Source organism: Salmo trutta, chromosome 10 (assembly GCF_901001165.1).
Source record: "Salmo trutta chromosome 10, fSalTru1.1, whole genome shotgun sequence".
In the NCBI taxonomy this organism is placed as follows: Eukaryota; Metazoa; Chordata; class Actinopteri; order Salmoniformes; family Salmonidae; genus Salmo; species Salmo trutta.
The window spans coordinates 23710413-23725672 of record NC_042966.1 but is presented as its reverse complement, the minus strand read 5'-3'; the positions used below and the strand labels follow the sequence as shown (position 1 = coordinate 23725672).

General features: G+C 40.9%; 1 protein-coding gene across 1 annotated transcript; it reads left to right on the top strand.

Moving 5' to 3' along the window:
- The first annotated feature begins 11437 nt into the window (after nucleotides 1–11437).
- Nucleotides 11438–15016, top strand: LOC115200815 (dynein intermediate chain 2, axonemal). The gene is given in 13 exon segments (XM_075074294.1): nucleotides 11438–11467; nucleotides 11681–11728; nucleotides 11730–11845; nucleotides 12477–12565; nucleotides 12568–12589; nucleotides 12734–12876; nucleotides 13053–13166; nucleotides 13504–13643; nucleotides 13910–14020; nucleotides 14206–14236; nucleotides 14239–14422; nucleotides 14581–14716; nucleotides 14876–15016. Coding segments are annotated over 13 exon segments (1305 nt in total).
- Nucleotides 15017–15260: the final 244 nt, after the last annotated feature.

The following is a 15260-nucleotide window of genomic DNA, read 5'->3' as shown; positions in this document are numbered from 1 at the left end:
GATTCGGCTATTCCAGCCACACCCGTTGCTGACAAGTGTATAAAGCACACCGCCATGCAATCTCCATAGACAAACATTGGCAGTAGAATGGCATTACTGGAGAGCACAGTGACTTTCAACGTGGCACCGTCATAGGATGCCACCTTTCCAACAAGTCAGTTCGTCAAATTTCTGCCCTGCTAGAACTGCCCCGGTCAACTATAAGTGCTGTTATTGTAAAGTGGAAACATCAAGGAGCAACAACAGCTCAGCCGCTAAGTGGTAGGCCACACAAGGTCACAGAACGGGACAACCTACTGCTGAAGTGCATAGAGAGCATAAAAATAGTCTGTCCTCAGTTACAACACTCACTACACAGTAAAAACTAGGGAGTGTTTTTACTAGAGTTAAAATGATTTTCCTCTCAAGTAGTGAAATTAAATCCTTTTAGAGTGTAATTATTACCAGCGGCCGCTAGAGTGGGAGCAAAAATACAGATTCAATTCTATTGGAGTAAAACAGCATGACCACGGCCACTAATGTTGGTTAAATTTAGATTTTGCCGCCGTTGTCCATTTGCAAGTGTCTGGTGAATGGAAAGAGTGGACAGATCGAGAGCGTGGATCTGCCGAACATCAGTAGTCTCCACCATGGCCAAGACCAAAGAGCTCTCCAAGGATGTCAGGGACAAGATTGTAGACCTACACAAGGCTGGAATGGGCTACAAGACCATCGCCAAGCAGCTTGGTGAGAAGGTGACAACATTTGGTGCGATTATTCGCAAATGGAAGAAACACAAAAGAACTGTCATTATCCCTCGGCCTGGGGCTCCATGCAAGATCTCACCTCGTGGAGTTGCAATGATCATGAGAACGGTGAGGAATCAGCCCAGAACTACACGGGAGGATCTTGTCAATGATCTCAAGGCAGCTGGGACCATTGTCACCAAGAAAACAATTGGTAACACACTACGCCGTGAAGGACTGAAATCCTGCAAGGTCCCCCTGCTCAAGAATACATATACAGGCCCGTCTGAAGTCTGCCAATGAACATCTGAATAACTCAGAGTACAACTGGGTGAAAGTGTTGTGGTCAGATGAGCCCAAAATGGAGCTCTTTGACATCAACTCAACTCGCCATGTTAGGAGGAGGAGGAATGCTGTCTATGACCCCAAGAACACCATCTCTACCGTGAAACATGGAGGTGGAAACATTATGCTTTGGGGGTGTTTTTCTGCTAAGGGGACAGGACAACATCACCGCATCAAAGGGACAATGGACGGGGCCATGTACCGTCAAATCTTGGGTGAGAACCTCCTTCCCTCAGCCAGGGCATTGAAAATGGGTCGTGGATGGGTATTCCAGCATGACAATGACCCAAAACACACGGCCAAGGCAACAAAGGAGTGGCTCAAGAAGAAGGACATTAAGGTCCTGGAGTGGCCTAGCCAGTCTCCAGACCTTAATCCCATAGAAAATCGGTGGAGGGAGCTGAAGGTTCGAGTTGCCAAACGTCAGCCTCGAAACCTTAATGACTTGGAGAAGATCTGCAAATAGGAGTGGGACAAAATCCCTCCTGAGATGTGTGCAAACCTGGTGGCCAACTACAAGAAACGTCTGACCTCTGTGATTGCCAACAAGGGTTTTGCCACCAAGTACTAAGTCATGTTTTGCAGGGGTCAAATACTTATTTCCCTCATTAAAATGCAAATCATTTTATAACATTTTTGACATGTGTTTTTCTGGATTTTTTTGTTGTTATTCTGTCTCTCACTGTTCAAATAAACCTACTATTAAAATTATAGACTGATCATTTCTTTGTAACTGGGCAAACGTACAAAATCAGCAGGGGATCAAATACTTTTTTCCCCCACTGTAATTTGTGCATATTTGTGTTAATGCGATTTTAAAATGTACTTTTTCTTGTCATCAAGGATGCTGGCTGTACGCAACTGACCTTCAAATCCTTTTTGGATTGTGGTGAGTGAAAAGTTTCAAATTGAACACAATATCCTATGGAACAACATACTTATACTGACACACTTTAAATATACTTATACGTTATATTTACTGTCAAATTAATTTCATATTTCCTTGCTGGTAATGAATACAAAGCAAACTTGTGCCTCCCCAAATCACAGATCCGTAAAAGATTGGTTTATGTTTTGGGAGTTGTCTAATTATGCCCATCTGTAGCTGTGCTCATTGTCTTTGCCGGTCATTAATGGTTTTAAAGAATAAGTAATACTTACATTTGTATGCCGCTACAATCTCAGTGTTGATAGCTGTCTGTGGTGTATTGCTATAATACTCAGACTGCTGCTTTAATAATACAGTACGTGGCAGTAGTAGACAGGCTGTAGACTGCATATCATTGGAATTGATGTGGAAAGGAGCACTAAGTCAGTTTTGGGGATACGATGTTCACGTAAAGATGACCTCTTGATTTCTGTCTTCTGGTTTTTCTCCAAAAAAATACACAACATATTTAATCAGTGAGGTTGTGCAATCTTATTTTGTCTTCACAGTTGCCAATACATTTGACATTCCAACAAGACCTTGGTGTGCTGGAGATTTGTTTACCCCAAGACCCAAATCCTGATGGTGAGTTGCTTATTAGCTTAGAGCTTCACATTCATCCATACAGTCCTGGCAAGGCTAACACATGTTCTGATTATGTGAGACAATCGGATATATCTGCAAGCAGCTCCTTATCAAAATACATTGGAGACAATGACTCCGATGACACCATTATACTGCAGCAGAGTCCTGATACAAGAAAGACAGCTGCGGATAATCGTCTATCTCATATAAGTACTGAATTTCCAGTTCAACAAATGCCAAACTTGAAGATTGAGTGATAAATGGCATGAATGAAAGTTGTGAAAGGGTGATCATGGTGTGTTATTATACTTGCTATTTCATTGCTGTTTTAAAAGTGCTCGTGTTCCTTTTTTAAAATACTCCAACAATGTTTTTATTTAAACTATAGATCTGTTAACATGTCTGTATGCCCACCATTTCTGCCATCTCTCCTAAGCTCAACTCTGGTGGTATAAAAGCCCAGTTAAGTTCTGCACTGTGAAGGTCAGACCTGTTGAATGAGCAAATCTTCATTTATGGGCACATCTGTAGTTTTAAGCATAAAGATGAATATGAAGATATTTTAACCTGCTCACTCAAAATGAATTATACTTTACTTTAGGAGCATTATTACAATGCAGAAGATGGGAGTGGATATCTAGCATGGAGACTGAAGTTTGTTCAAAGGGAAGCAACAGAGGGATGACAGGAGACCATGAGTCAGTCACTGACGTGTAAGTGATTTTCATTGTAGTTGGTCTCATTCATGACGCATGACCAGAATAATTGTATGTGAACATCTGTATAAGCAAGGATTTCTTAGTATTAATTTTGTTTTGAGTCAAATAAATCCTTCTTTTCATCTGATGACATAACTGCATGCATGGACATCCTTGCAGAGTTTCCGAGCCTTGTTTTTATATCTTCTGACACAATATTGTGTACTTGTACAGAGCAGACAAACCCAGTAATATATAAAAGTTTCACCATGTTACAGGTGGTCCAAAAGCTGATAGAGACCCCTTCAGAGAGGAAACTGTCCAACAACAGAAAGCCTCTGTTGTGAGGCCATTGCACTGATGAAGCATACAGCTGATGAAGCTATTGTAAAGGAGAAGATGAAGCAGACGTTCGCCTATCGCCGAAAGATGGTTTATGACCCAGTGAAGTCCTCTGAAATATTCACAGCGTTTCCAAGATTCCAAGACATAGCAGCAATGTGTCACATCCTGACCATAGAGAGCTTGTATTTTTCTATGATAGAGTAGGTCAGGGTGTGACTGGGGGTTTTTGTCTAGTTTCTTTATTTCTATGTTTGGTTCTAGTTTCTTTTTTCGATGTTGGGGTTTTTGTCTAGTTAAAATTTTCTATGTTGTGTTCTAGGTTCTTTTTTCTAGGTTGGGGTTTTTGTATGATTCCCAATTAGAGGCAGCTGGTCATCATATTTAAGTTGTTGTTTTTCCCACTAGTGTTTGTGGGAGATTATTTTGAGTTTACACATGTTGCACCTCTTCGTCACGTTTTGTTTATAGTTTATTGTATGTCTTGCATAGTGCCACATAGAAATAAAGATGTGGAACGATACGCACGCTGTGCCTTGGTCTCCTTCATACGACGACCATGACACAATGGTATGTGGATCTTCGACTGCCTTGCCTTAACTGTCAGGACAATTGTTTTCTGTTCTACAACAGTCTGATTAGGACTGATATTACATGATGATAGTGCCACACCATAATGTTCACTGTTCTGTCTTGACTTATTCCATCTTGTCTGCACATTGAGGAAGATTTTAGTCTGTTTGGTGATACAAAATTCCTGGAGAAGTGGCCTACTCTCTACAAGCAGAAAGTCATTGACCAAAGCCATGGCCTCGCACACAGGCGACCTGCAAGACCTGGTTCAAAATGCGTAAGTAGAAGTGGAAAATGGTTTGCTGGAATAAAAGTATTATACTAATGGAAGGGAGCATCGATTTTGAAAGCAAAATGGAATGATGTGACTTTCAGTGAAAATTAGTACTTTCAAGATGGGACAGTGACATGTCCTCCATTTTGGTCCTTGTCCACCTTCTGCAACCGTCACCTCATGGCCGCAAGGAAAAACCTCAGCCAGACTCACCAGTGACCACATTGTGAAGTTTATCAAGGTGAAGTTAGTTGACTGTTCTGTCCCCAATCCTAATAACTACTTTTTAATAATATGGACAAAACATGGTAAGATCATGTGTAGCTGTAATTTACATTTTCAAACTGAACCGTGATTCATAATAGCACACTAATGAAGATTTACCTTGTAAGTCACCAGACTCTCTTGCCTGTTTTGATGTGCTTTTCAAAGCTCATTTTGTCTTTGGTAACTCGTACAACCAGGATCTGGTAAATGTGTACAATTTCTTGCAAACCACAATTTATGAAATTTATGTTGATACCACTAAGGTTAATCCTAGGGTTGCAGAGTTGAGGTCTCGGATGCTGCATTGAGTTACTAAAAGTTTTGAAGTTGCATAGGAAATAACCTTTTTAATTTCAACTTTTTCATATTCATCTAAAATGTTGTGTTTTGCTTGCATAAGCCCCCAGGCAAATGCTAATTCCTTGACAAAACACTTGAAGTTGGTCCATGGACTTTGTCCAGGAAAGACACTTCATCTTAAATGCGGTCAGGCTGGTTGTTCACAAGTTTATGGCACTTTTTCTGGGTTCAGAAAGCATCTTTATAATGCACATGAACCTTGTTCTGATCATGGTGAAGGCCTCTCTACAGCTGAGTATGTAGCAGTAAGTCATTTTGATGACCTGCCATCAACAAGTTCCCCTTCTGACTCAGTCCTTGTCAATAAGAGTCTTGTAGACAGCTGCGCTGCAACCATAGCTGAACTTAGTGGCAGGTGTAGGTGAAACAACCATTAACTCTTTGGTCATTTCCATGGAAGAGATAGTTGATGATATTCAAGCTAAAGAAGCTGTGAAGTCTGTCTATACAGGAGCCTATTAAAAGTGACAGTGTAAAATGGATCAGTGTTTTGAAAAAATTCAATCCTTTTGCTGTATTAAATTCTGAAAGTAAGAAGGCAGTATTTTACAGAAAAGTGGGTAAGGGTAGACCAGTTGAATACGTTCTTGGTACTAGATTTGATACACAACACAATTGGACTACTGGAGGCTATGATCAAATTGTTACTGATAAATTTGTTTACATCCCAATTTTGAAAGCATTACAGTTTATTTACTAACAACTTAATATAAAGGAGATGATGCAGACTGATTCCAGTTCAAGAGAACTTTATGGCTTATATGATGGAGATCTGTTCAAAAACCATACTCTTTTCAAAACGGAAGCAATTCAGATACAGCTTTTCTATGACTTTGAAACTGGAAATCCTCTTGGCTCAAAACAGGGAATACATAAATTAGGAGCAATCTATTTAACCTTATGGAATTTCTCAAGTTCACCTTATTTCTGCTTTAATATTAATTTGGTTGCTTTAGTTCATGCCCAAGACATCAAATACTTGATCCAATTGTGCAGGATATTAAAGTACTTGAGAGGGATGGAATTATGGTTCCCTTGTATGATCAACCAGTGTATGGAACTATTGTCCAAGTTACAGGTGACAACATTGGTCTTCACTGTCTATTTGGTTTTGTTGAATCATTCAGTGCCAGATATTGTTGCTGCTTTTGTCTTGCTGAGAAAGGACTTTCAGACTGAATTTGATGAAGATTCACCCAAGATAGTTATGCGAACTCAAGCACTTCATGCAGAACACTGCCAAAAAAAGGAGACAAATCCCAGTCTTCCCTCTGTGATGGGTGTTAAATGTTCTTGCATTCTAAACTCCTTGCAGTACTTCAATACATGTGAGAACTTTTGTCGATATTATGCTTGTTATCTTGGAGAGAGGGGCACAATATGAAATTAAACTTCTAACACTGCACTTGATAGACAAGTACACAACAACAAATGAAATAGACAGGAGAATAAAGAGCTTTAACTATGGTTACATGGAGCAAAACAACACAACTCCTGCAGTGAAGTTAGGAGCGGACTCTAATGACTTGGGGTTAAATGCTATCCAGTCCTGGTGTTTACTTTGCAATCTACCACTTATCTTTGGAGACTTAGTTTGTCCAAATGATCTACACTGGTATTTACTGTTGCTTCAAATAGTAAACACTGTATTTTCGCCAATGATATCAAAGGGTAATACAATTTCTTTTGAAACACTTAATTGCAGAACACCACAAGTTATTCAGGCAATTGTTTCCAAAAAAGAGGCTGCTACCGAAGCGTCATTTTATGGTGCGTTTCCCCACATGTATGCTTAAAATTGGACATGTTTTGCATAGCTGGTGCATGCACTATCACGCAAAGCATAATTTATTTAAAAAGCTTCAAAAATGTAACTAAAACACAAGTCAAATAGCAGACATTTAACACCAACAGTCATGAGGTGCTCTTTAAATGTGGTGGGCTGTAAGATGGCTGACTCTTCAGGTACCAATATACACAACACGGTTTTAAATGTTAAATGGGCCAAACACCATGAAAATGTATTGTTTAGTTTGTCGTAAAGTCCATTATGAGATGGTGGATTTTCTGAAAAACTGGCATGTTAAAGATGAGAGGTTACTGCTTACTTTTGCCCTACAAATAATGTCTTGAGCATTTGAATCCATATAGAGTTGGGTGTACAACAGAGGGACCTTACATAGTTGATGTTAAAGCGCTTTTCTGTCACAAAGCATTTGATATACAGATGTCTTACAGTTATGGTGATTCAAGTTTGTCCCATACTGTTTCCTGTGACTCTAAACTGCACAGTAAGCGCTTTAAAACCAAGATGTTTTGTATTGCAATACTGGCTTTGTGGAGGTGGAGTTTTTACTTGTAAATAAGGGTGGACAGATGCCAAAATGTCATTTTAGAGGCCACAATTTTATTTTATCAGTGTTTTTGATATGAGGTGCTAGTTTCACAAAATCCTCCATGTCATTGTTAGATATATTGAGCTTTTTTGTACCGGTACATGTATTAGTGAACAGAGGCCAACATTTCATTTCAGTCCACCATTTTGTTTTATCAGTATTTTGATGTATGTATTGCAAATGTCTTACATTTAAGAATAAAGTGCTTTGTTAAATATTTACTTCTGGTTTATTGACGTTTAGTTGTACAAATGCTACTCTTGACTGATAATATTCAGTTCTATATTGAGTGAATTGGCAGTGGAGGAGTTTCCATGTTAAGTTAAATTTATACACTGAAGAGTAGAAATAACTCTGAAAATTGAACTCTATAACGAGTAATTTTTATTCTATTTATACTGGGACCAGATGTTATCTTTAGAGTAAAAATGTATTCAATTTGAGTAAAAAATGACTTTCCACAAATTATTTCTATATTGAGTGAATTGGCAGTTTCCATGTTACTCTGAATAGTGTATTACAGTTTACAGTTAAATATAAACATTGAATAGAGTAGAAATAACTCTGAAAATTGAACTCTGCAACAAGTAATTTTTACTCTATTTAGACTGGGACCAAATGTTATCTTTTGTAGAATGTAATTGTATTCAATTTGAGAAGTTTACTGTGTACCGAGTTCCAAACTGCCTCTGGAAGCAACCGCACTAACTGTTCGTCAGAGGCTTCATGAAATGGGTTTCCATGGCCGAGCAGCCACACACAAGCCTAAGATCACCATGCACAATAGGAAGCGTCGGCTGGAGTGTTGTAAAGATAGGAAGCGTCGGCTGGAGTGTTGTAAAGCTTGCCGCCATTGGACTCTGGAGCAGTGAAAACGCGTTCTCTGGAGTGATGAATCATTCTCCTCCATCTGGCAGTCTGATGGACAAATCTGGGTTTGGTGGATTCCTGGAGAATGCTACCTGCCCCAATGCATAGTGCCAACTGCAAAGTTTGGTGGAATAATGTTCTGGGGTTGTTTTTCATGGTTTGGGCTAGGCCTCTTAGTTCCATTCTAGACGATTCTGTGGTTCCAACTTTGTGGCAACAGTTTGAGGAAGGCCCTTTCCTGTTTCAGCATGACAATTCCCCAGTGCACAAAGCGAGGTCCATACAGAAATGTTTTGTCGATTGGTGTGAACTTGACTGGCCTGTAGCAGTATTATCATTTATTACACAACCTAACAATTTCACAAGACTTGAGCAACACACACCAGTTTTAATTGGGTATGTTGAGTGTCATATCAGCAAAGTTTGTTACATTTATTCCCAAACATTGTGCAGACCCCCAGAGGTACGTGCAATGCCGTCGGGGTACTTCAAATAAAAATGTGATTCACATTTTCAAACAGTCCATTTGTATTTTCCAACGGGGCTATACATTTGGGTGACGTTTCTCGCCTGAGTAGCCTCGATTCACTGCCAAAAATATAATTAAACCATCTAGTGTTCAACGAAATAACAATACAATGTCAAATAATTAACCTCCAATGGCATTAACTGTTACACTCTTGCGGGAATTCCACTAACGGTCCATACAGTGGCAAGAAAAAGTGTGAACCCTTTGGAATTACCTGGATTTCTGCATAAATTGGTAATCAAATTTGATCTGATCATCTAAGTCACAACAGACACATAGTGCTTCAACTAATAACACAAGTTATTGTATGTTTGTTGACTATATTGAATACATCATTTAAACATTCGCAGTGTTGGTTGGAAAAAGTGTATGAACCCCAAGGCTAATGATTTCTCTAAAAGCTAATTGGAGTCAGGAGATACCTAACCTGGAGTCCAATCAATGAGACGGGATTTGAGATGTTCGTTAGAGCTGCCCTGCCCTCTAAAAAAACACTCAAAAAATTGAGTTTGCTATTCACAAGAATCATTGCCTGATGTGAACCATGCCTCGAACAAAAAGATATCTCAGAAGAATTATTGACTTGCGCAAAGCTGGAAAGGGTTACAAAAGTATCTCTAAAAGCCTTGATGTTCATCAGTCCATGGTAAGACAAATTGTCTGTAAATGGAGAAAGTTCAGCACTGTTACTACTCTCCCTAGGAGTGGCCCTCCTGCAAAGATGACAGCAAGAGCACAGCGCAGAATGCTCAATGAGGTTAAGAAGACTCCTAGATTGTCAACTAAAGACTTCAAGAAATCTCTAGAACATGCTAACATCTCTGTTGACGAGTCTACAATACGTAAAACACTAAACAAGAATGGTGTTCATGGGAGGACACCACGGAAGAAGCCACTGCTGTCAAAAAAAAACATTGCTGCACGTCTGAGGTTCGCAAAATAGCACCTGGATGTTTCACAGCGCTACTGGCAAAATATTCTGTCGACAGATTAAACTAAGGTTGAGTTGTTTGGAAGGAACACAACACTATATGTAAGATCAGATGAAATGTTATGACCAATTTATGCAGAAATCCAGGTAATTGCAAAAGGTTCACATACTTTTTCTTGCCACTGTATGTAGCCAAACGTAGCTGCTGCTCGTCCCATTTGCTCGAAAATTGATAAATGGTTAAAAAAAAGTAAGGCCTGCATCCTTAGACACATACCAGCTCTGATGGAGAGGATATGTTTTAAGTACCGGACAGCTTTGTGACATCAAATGGACTTTGGTGGTCAAGATGTGTTGGTATCTGTACTGATGGCGCAAAGGCCATGACAGGGAGACATAGTGGAGGGGAAACGTGCTTGCAAGCAGTTGCTCCCAACACCACTTTGGTACACTGCAGCATCCACCGAGAGGCTCTTGCTGCCAAGGGAATGCCTGACAGCTTGAAAAACCTTTTGGACACTACAGTGAAAATGGTTAACTTTGTTAAAGTATGGCCCATGAGCTCTCGTGTATTTTCTGCATTGTGCAGTGGCCATGTAACGCTTTTACAGTGAGCTGGTTATCAAGGGGCAAAGTATTGACACGTTTTTTTGAATTGAGAGACGCACTTAGTTTTATTTTCTGACCATAATTTTCACTTGTCTTTCATGATGAGTTTCTCACATGACTGGCCTATCTGGGTGATGTTTTTTCTCACCTGAATGATCTGAATCTAAGATTACAGGGACTCTCCGCAACTATATTCAATGTGCGGGACACAATTGAGGCTATGATTAAGAAGTCGGTGCTCTTCTGTCTGCTTTAACAAGGACAACACAGGTCTTTCCATCATTGTATGATTTTTTTGTGTGCAAATGAACTCAAGCTTATGGGCAAAGTCAAATGTGATACAGCGAAGCACCTGAGTGAGCTGGATGTGCAATTACACAGGTACTTTCCCGAAACGGACGACACAAAAGGGATTCGTTATCCCTTTCTTGCCCAGCCTCCAGTCCACTTACCGATAACTGAACAAGAGAGCCTCATCGAAATTGCAACATACTGTTCTGTGAAAATTGAATTTAATCAGAAGCCACTGACAGATTTCTGGATAGGGCTGCGCTCAGAATATCCTGCCTTGGCAAATCGTGCTGTTAAGACACTGATGCCCTTTGCAACCACTTACCTATGTGAGAGTGGATTCTCGGCCCTCACTAGCATGAAAACTAAATACAGGCAGACTGTGTGGAAAATGATTTAAGACACTCTCTCCAATACAACCCAACATGGCAGAGTTATGTGCATCCTTTCAAGCACACCCTTCTCATTAACCTGTGGTGAGTTATTCACAATTTTTTATGAAGAAATAACGTTTTATTTGTAAGATGGCTAAATAAAGAGCAAAATGATTTATTGTTATTATTATTTGTGCCCTGGTCCTATACGAGCTCTTTGTTACTTCCAACGAGCCGGGTTGTGACAAACTCACTCATTCTTATGTTTAATAAATGTATCGTATAATGATGGCAAAAAAATTACATTTGAGAGTGTGCTGAACCTGGTGCTAGAGGGGGTATGCAGCTGAAGGTGGAATGTTTTGAAGGGGTACGGGACTATAAAAAGCTTGGGAACCACTGTGTTAAATAAAAACAGCTGCTGCTTCATTATGAGAGAGGCTGCCAGATGCGGCTTATTATGTACATTTCAATCCAACACTGTTTATTCAGACAGACTGTCTGTCTGTAACTAGGCCACTACAGCCTTGAGTGTACAGTGTGTGCTGAATCCTGCCTGTCCTGCCTGGCCCTTTCTTTGTAGGTGAACACAGAGCGCTTTGAGTCGGAGACCAGGGTGATAAACCATGTGGGGGGGAGGCTGGCCCAAGGTCGTCGACCCTCAGGAGATGGAGCAGACTATCTGCTTCAGGAAGAAAGTGGAGAAAGACAAGCATTATTTCAGCACCATCATGCAGCTGGGCAGTGTGTGTCAGACATCAGTCAGTCAAGTAGCCACGATATGGCCCGGGTCATAGATTTTTCAATGTAATTTTATTGAATTAATCACTAGTGTATGACATTATGCCATATCTAAGTAATACGTCCTACAGCAGCATATCACCCTGCATCCCACTGATGTCTTTCCTCTGAAGCTACAGTAAGCAGGGTTGGTCCTGGTCGGTCCCTAGATGGGAGACCAGATGCTGCTGGGTGTGGTGTTGGAGGGCCAGTAGGAGGCACTCTTTTCTCTGATAATTTTTTTTTGGGGGGGGGACATTGCCCTGTGTAAGTTGCTGTCTTTTGGATGGGACATTAAATGGGTGTCCTGACTCTCTGTGGTCAGTAAGAATCCCATGGCACTTATCGTAAGAGTATGGGTGTTAACTGGCCCTGAATCTAGGCCGTCGTTTAAATAAGAATTTAGTTTTAACTGGTTTGCCTAGTTAAATAAAGGTTAAATAAAAAAAGTAATCTACATTGCCCCAAAGCCATTTCTTAGCTTCTGCAGTAGTGTAATAGATAGAGAAAATGACCAGTTCTGAAAGGGAGAGAGTAAGAAGTGTTCCTCTCTATCTCTGATCACAGCCCTCCTCTGTTCCTCCCGTTTGAACACATAACATGGAGCACAGCATCAAGCAGAACAATTCCATCGACATCTACCAGGAGTACTTTGAAGGGGAGGAGGAGGAGGAGGTGGTGGTGGAGGAGTCAAAACCATCAATGTTTTTAAGTGCTTCCATGACCTCTATTAACCTATCGTTCAAAATTGTTACAGTTACATGGCAGCAGGGCATAGTTATTGCCCACATAGAATCCACAAATGATGTATATTACCAGTGTATTGTGTCCGTCTGAGTGGTTTTTGATCTTACAGAGACCCGAACAAGATAAAACACACTGGCACCAGTCTGTCTTGGCATCCCGATGGCAGCCGCAAGCTGGCTGTGGCCTACTCCTCATTGGAGTTCCAGCAAGTCTCTAAAGACATTAGCTACAACTCCTATATATGGGACATTGGTAGGTGTATGACTCAAACATGTCTCTTATTTATATTTTCCTTTCTAACAGAGGGAATATCATTGCAATAGCTGTGGCAGTGAGATTTACTAATTTGTCATCTTAATTGATAGTTCAGAAAGTCAAAGTGGACTACAAAGTATTAATTAATTGAATCCCCTGTGTTGCCTCTTCAGAGAATCGCAATAAGCCAGAGATGACCCTGAAACCTGTCTCTCCACTGGTCTGTCTGGAATACAAACCCCCAAAGACTCACATCCTGGTAGGAGGTAGCTACAATGGCCAGATCGGTGGGTCCTTCAACAGCTGTATCATGCTTCCTGTCAGCTCAGGAACAATGTCCTTAGGAGATTACTGTGCAGTGTAAAGAACTTTGGAGGCATAGTCAAGTCATCCAATATACTACCTACTCTCAGACTGCAGCTATTTGTAAATGTTATAAAGGTTCCAGTTATGTAATGTCTGGATTTGTCCGGATGCTCTTTTGAGCATTTAAGTACATTGCCTCTAGATGTTTGTTTAGGCTCTGACAGTTAATAGTTATGTGTTGTGTGTTCTTGTCATTTGTGTGTTTTGTGCGTGCATGCATGTGTGTTTGAAAGTACACTAAGTAAAATGTCTGAGCAGCTTATTGGGACACTCGCAAGGGCAGCTAGCCAGTGGAAATGTCCACACTAGAGCACAGCCACAGAGACCCTGTCTACAAAGTAATCTGGTTGCAGTCAAAGACTGGAACCGATACCTTCTCTGCGTCTAAGGACGGCCATGTGAACCAAGCCTCCAATAGAAGCAATAAAAGCCTTTGTCACCTTATCCCTTTCTCAAGCCAAGCAGGCACAATAGGCCAGGGTGGCACAAAACGCTCCGGACTCATGGGCAGTGAAGTCTGATACTCTTGGTCCGGGACAGGTGCACTTTCTCTGACCTTCAATTGCCATTTGGCCATAGCCAGAAGTTATGTAATAATGCATCTATTGAAGGCAAGGAGACTGTGACTGATCGGCCCTGAGTTGACCACTGGTCTCTGTCTAAGGTGCTGTGGTGGGGCATTCGTAAGATGAGCGACCCCACAGAGAGGCTGGTACTGGACCCTAACAAGAAGTGCAATCTGGGGGTGATGACACTGGAGTTTGAGACCACTATGGTGCTGAGGCTCTCTAGACTGGACTATCCCCCTGATGTTTCACTGTTGATGAATTAAGAGTATGGATTAGCCTAACATCTTCTTGTATGAACTGGTCCAAGTGGGAGATCCAGTATGTTATCTCTTTGTATTTGTACATAAGGAAGACCTAAAATTTAATGATGTTTTCTCTTTTTCTTATTCAGACCACAAAGTTTATGGTGGGAACAGAGCAAGGGTCTCATGTAACCGAAAGGCCAAGACCCCAGCTGAGAAGATGGTGTGCACGTACAGCGGTCCTCACGGCCCAATCTACGCCCTGCAAATGAACCCGTTCTTCCTCAAGAACTTCCTGACCGTAGCCGATTGGACAGCCCACATCTGGTCCGAAGACATCAAGGAGTCGTCCATCATGTGGACAAAGCAAAGGGTCCCTCTGATACAACATAATACAGACCAATGATATAGCTAATTCACAGATGGATAAATTACTCTTTTTAGGTTCTAATACATATATCCAGTAATTTGGCCCCTCCTGTAATATTGACCTAATGTAAAATGACCTCTGTTGGTTGCTGTAGATAGACTATATGCTATCTGTCAGAAGGCTGATGGAGTCCAGTATGGCCCTCTGTGTTCTTCGCCATCAAAATGGACGGGATACTAGACATTTGGGACTTCCTCTTCAAACACAACGACCCCACACTCAGTCTGCAAGTATTATCATACACCTCATCCAGCCTTTACTCAGCACCTGCCAAGCCTAAATGACCATGTGAAACCCCTTTCTGTTGTGTTATCATTGGTAGAATTATTGTATGATGATGCCAAAGAAAATCCTCGGATGGACATAAGTTATATTCTATTGTTTTCTAGGTGTGTGAGGTGGCTCTTTACAGCCAGCAGGTGCAGGATAATGGGTGCTTCCTGGCCTGTGGACACCAAGGACGAGGACACCAAGGAGGGAGAGGAGAGCGCCGAGGAGCTAGTAATGCACATGGAGACCGAGTTCTATGAGATGGTGGAGGCTGAGCTGAAAAAGCGAAGAGGAAGAAAAAAAGGTTTGAAGGGATTGAATGGAAAGAAAAAAAAACGTTCTCAAAATTCCTTGCCGTTAATGAATTTTTTGCAAATCCAGTCAGTTTTCCACATTGATCCAATGTCATCACAATTATTTCTGTTGTTGAAATGCTGTGGAAACAATGTTGATTCAACCAGTTTGTGCCCAGTGGGTTATTATTAATCATTTATACTCTGTGGT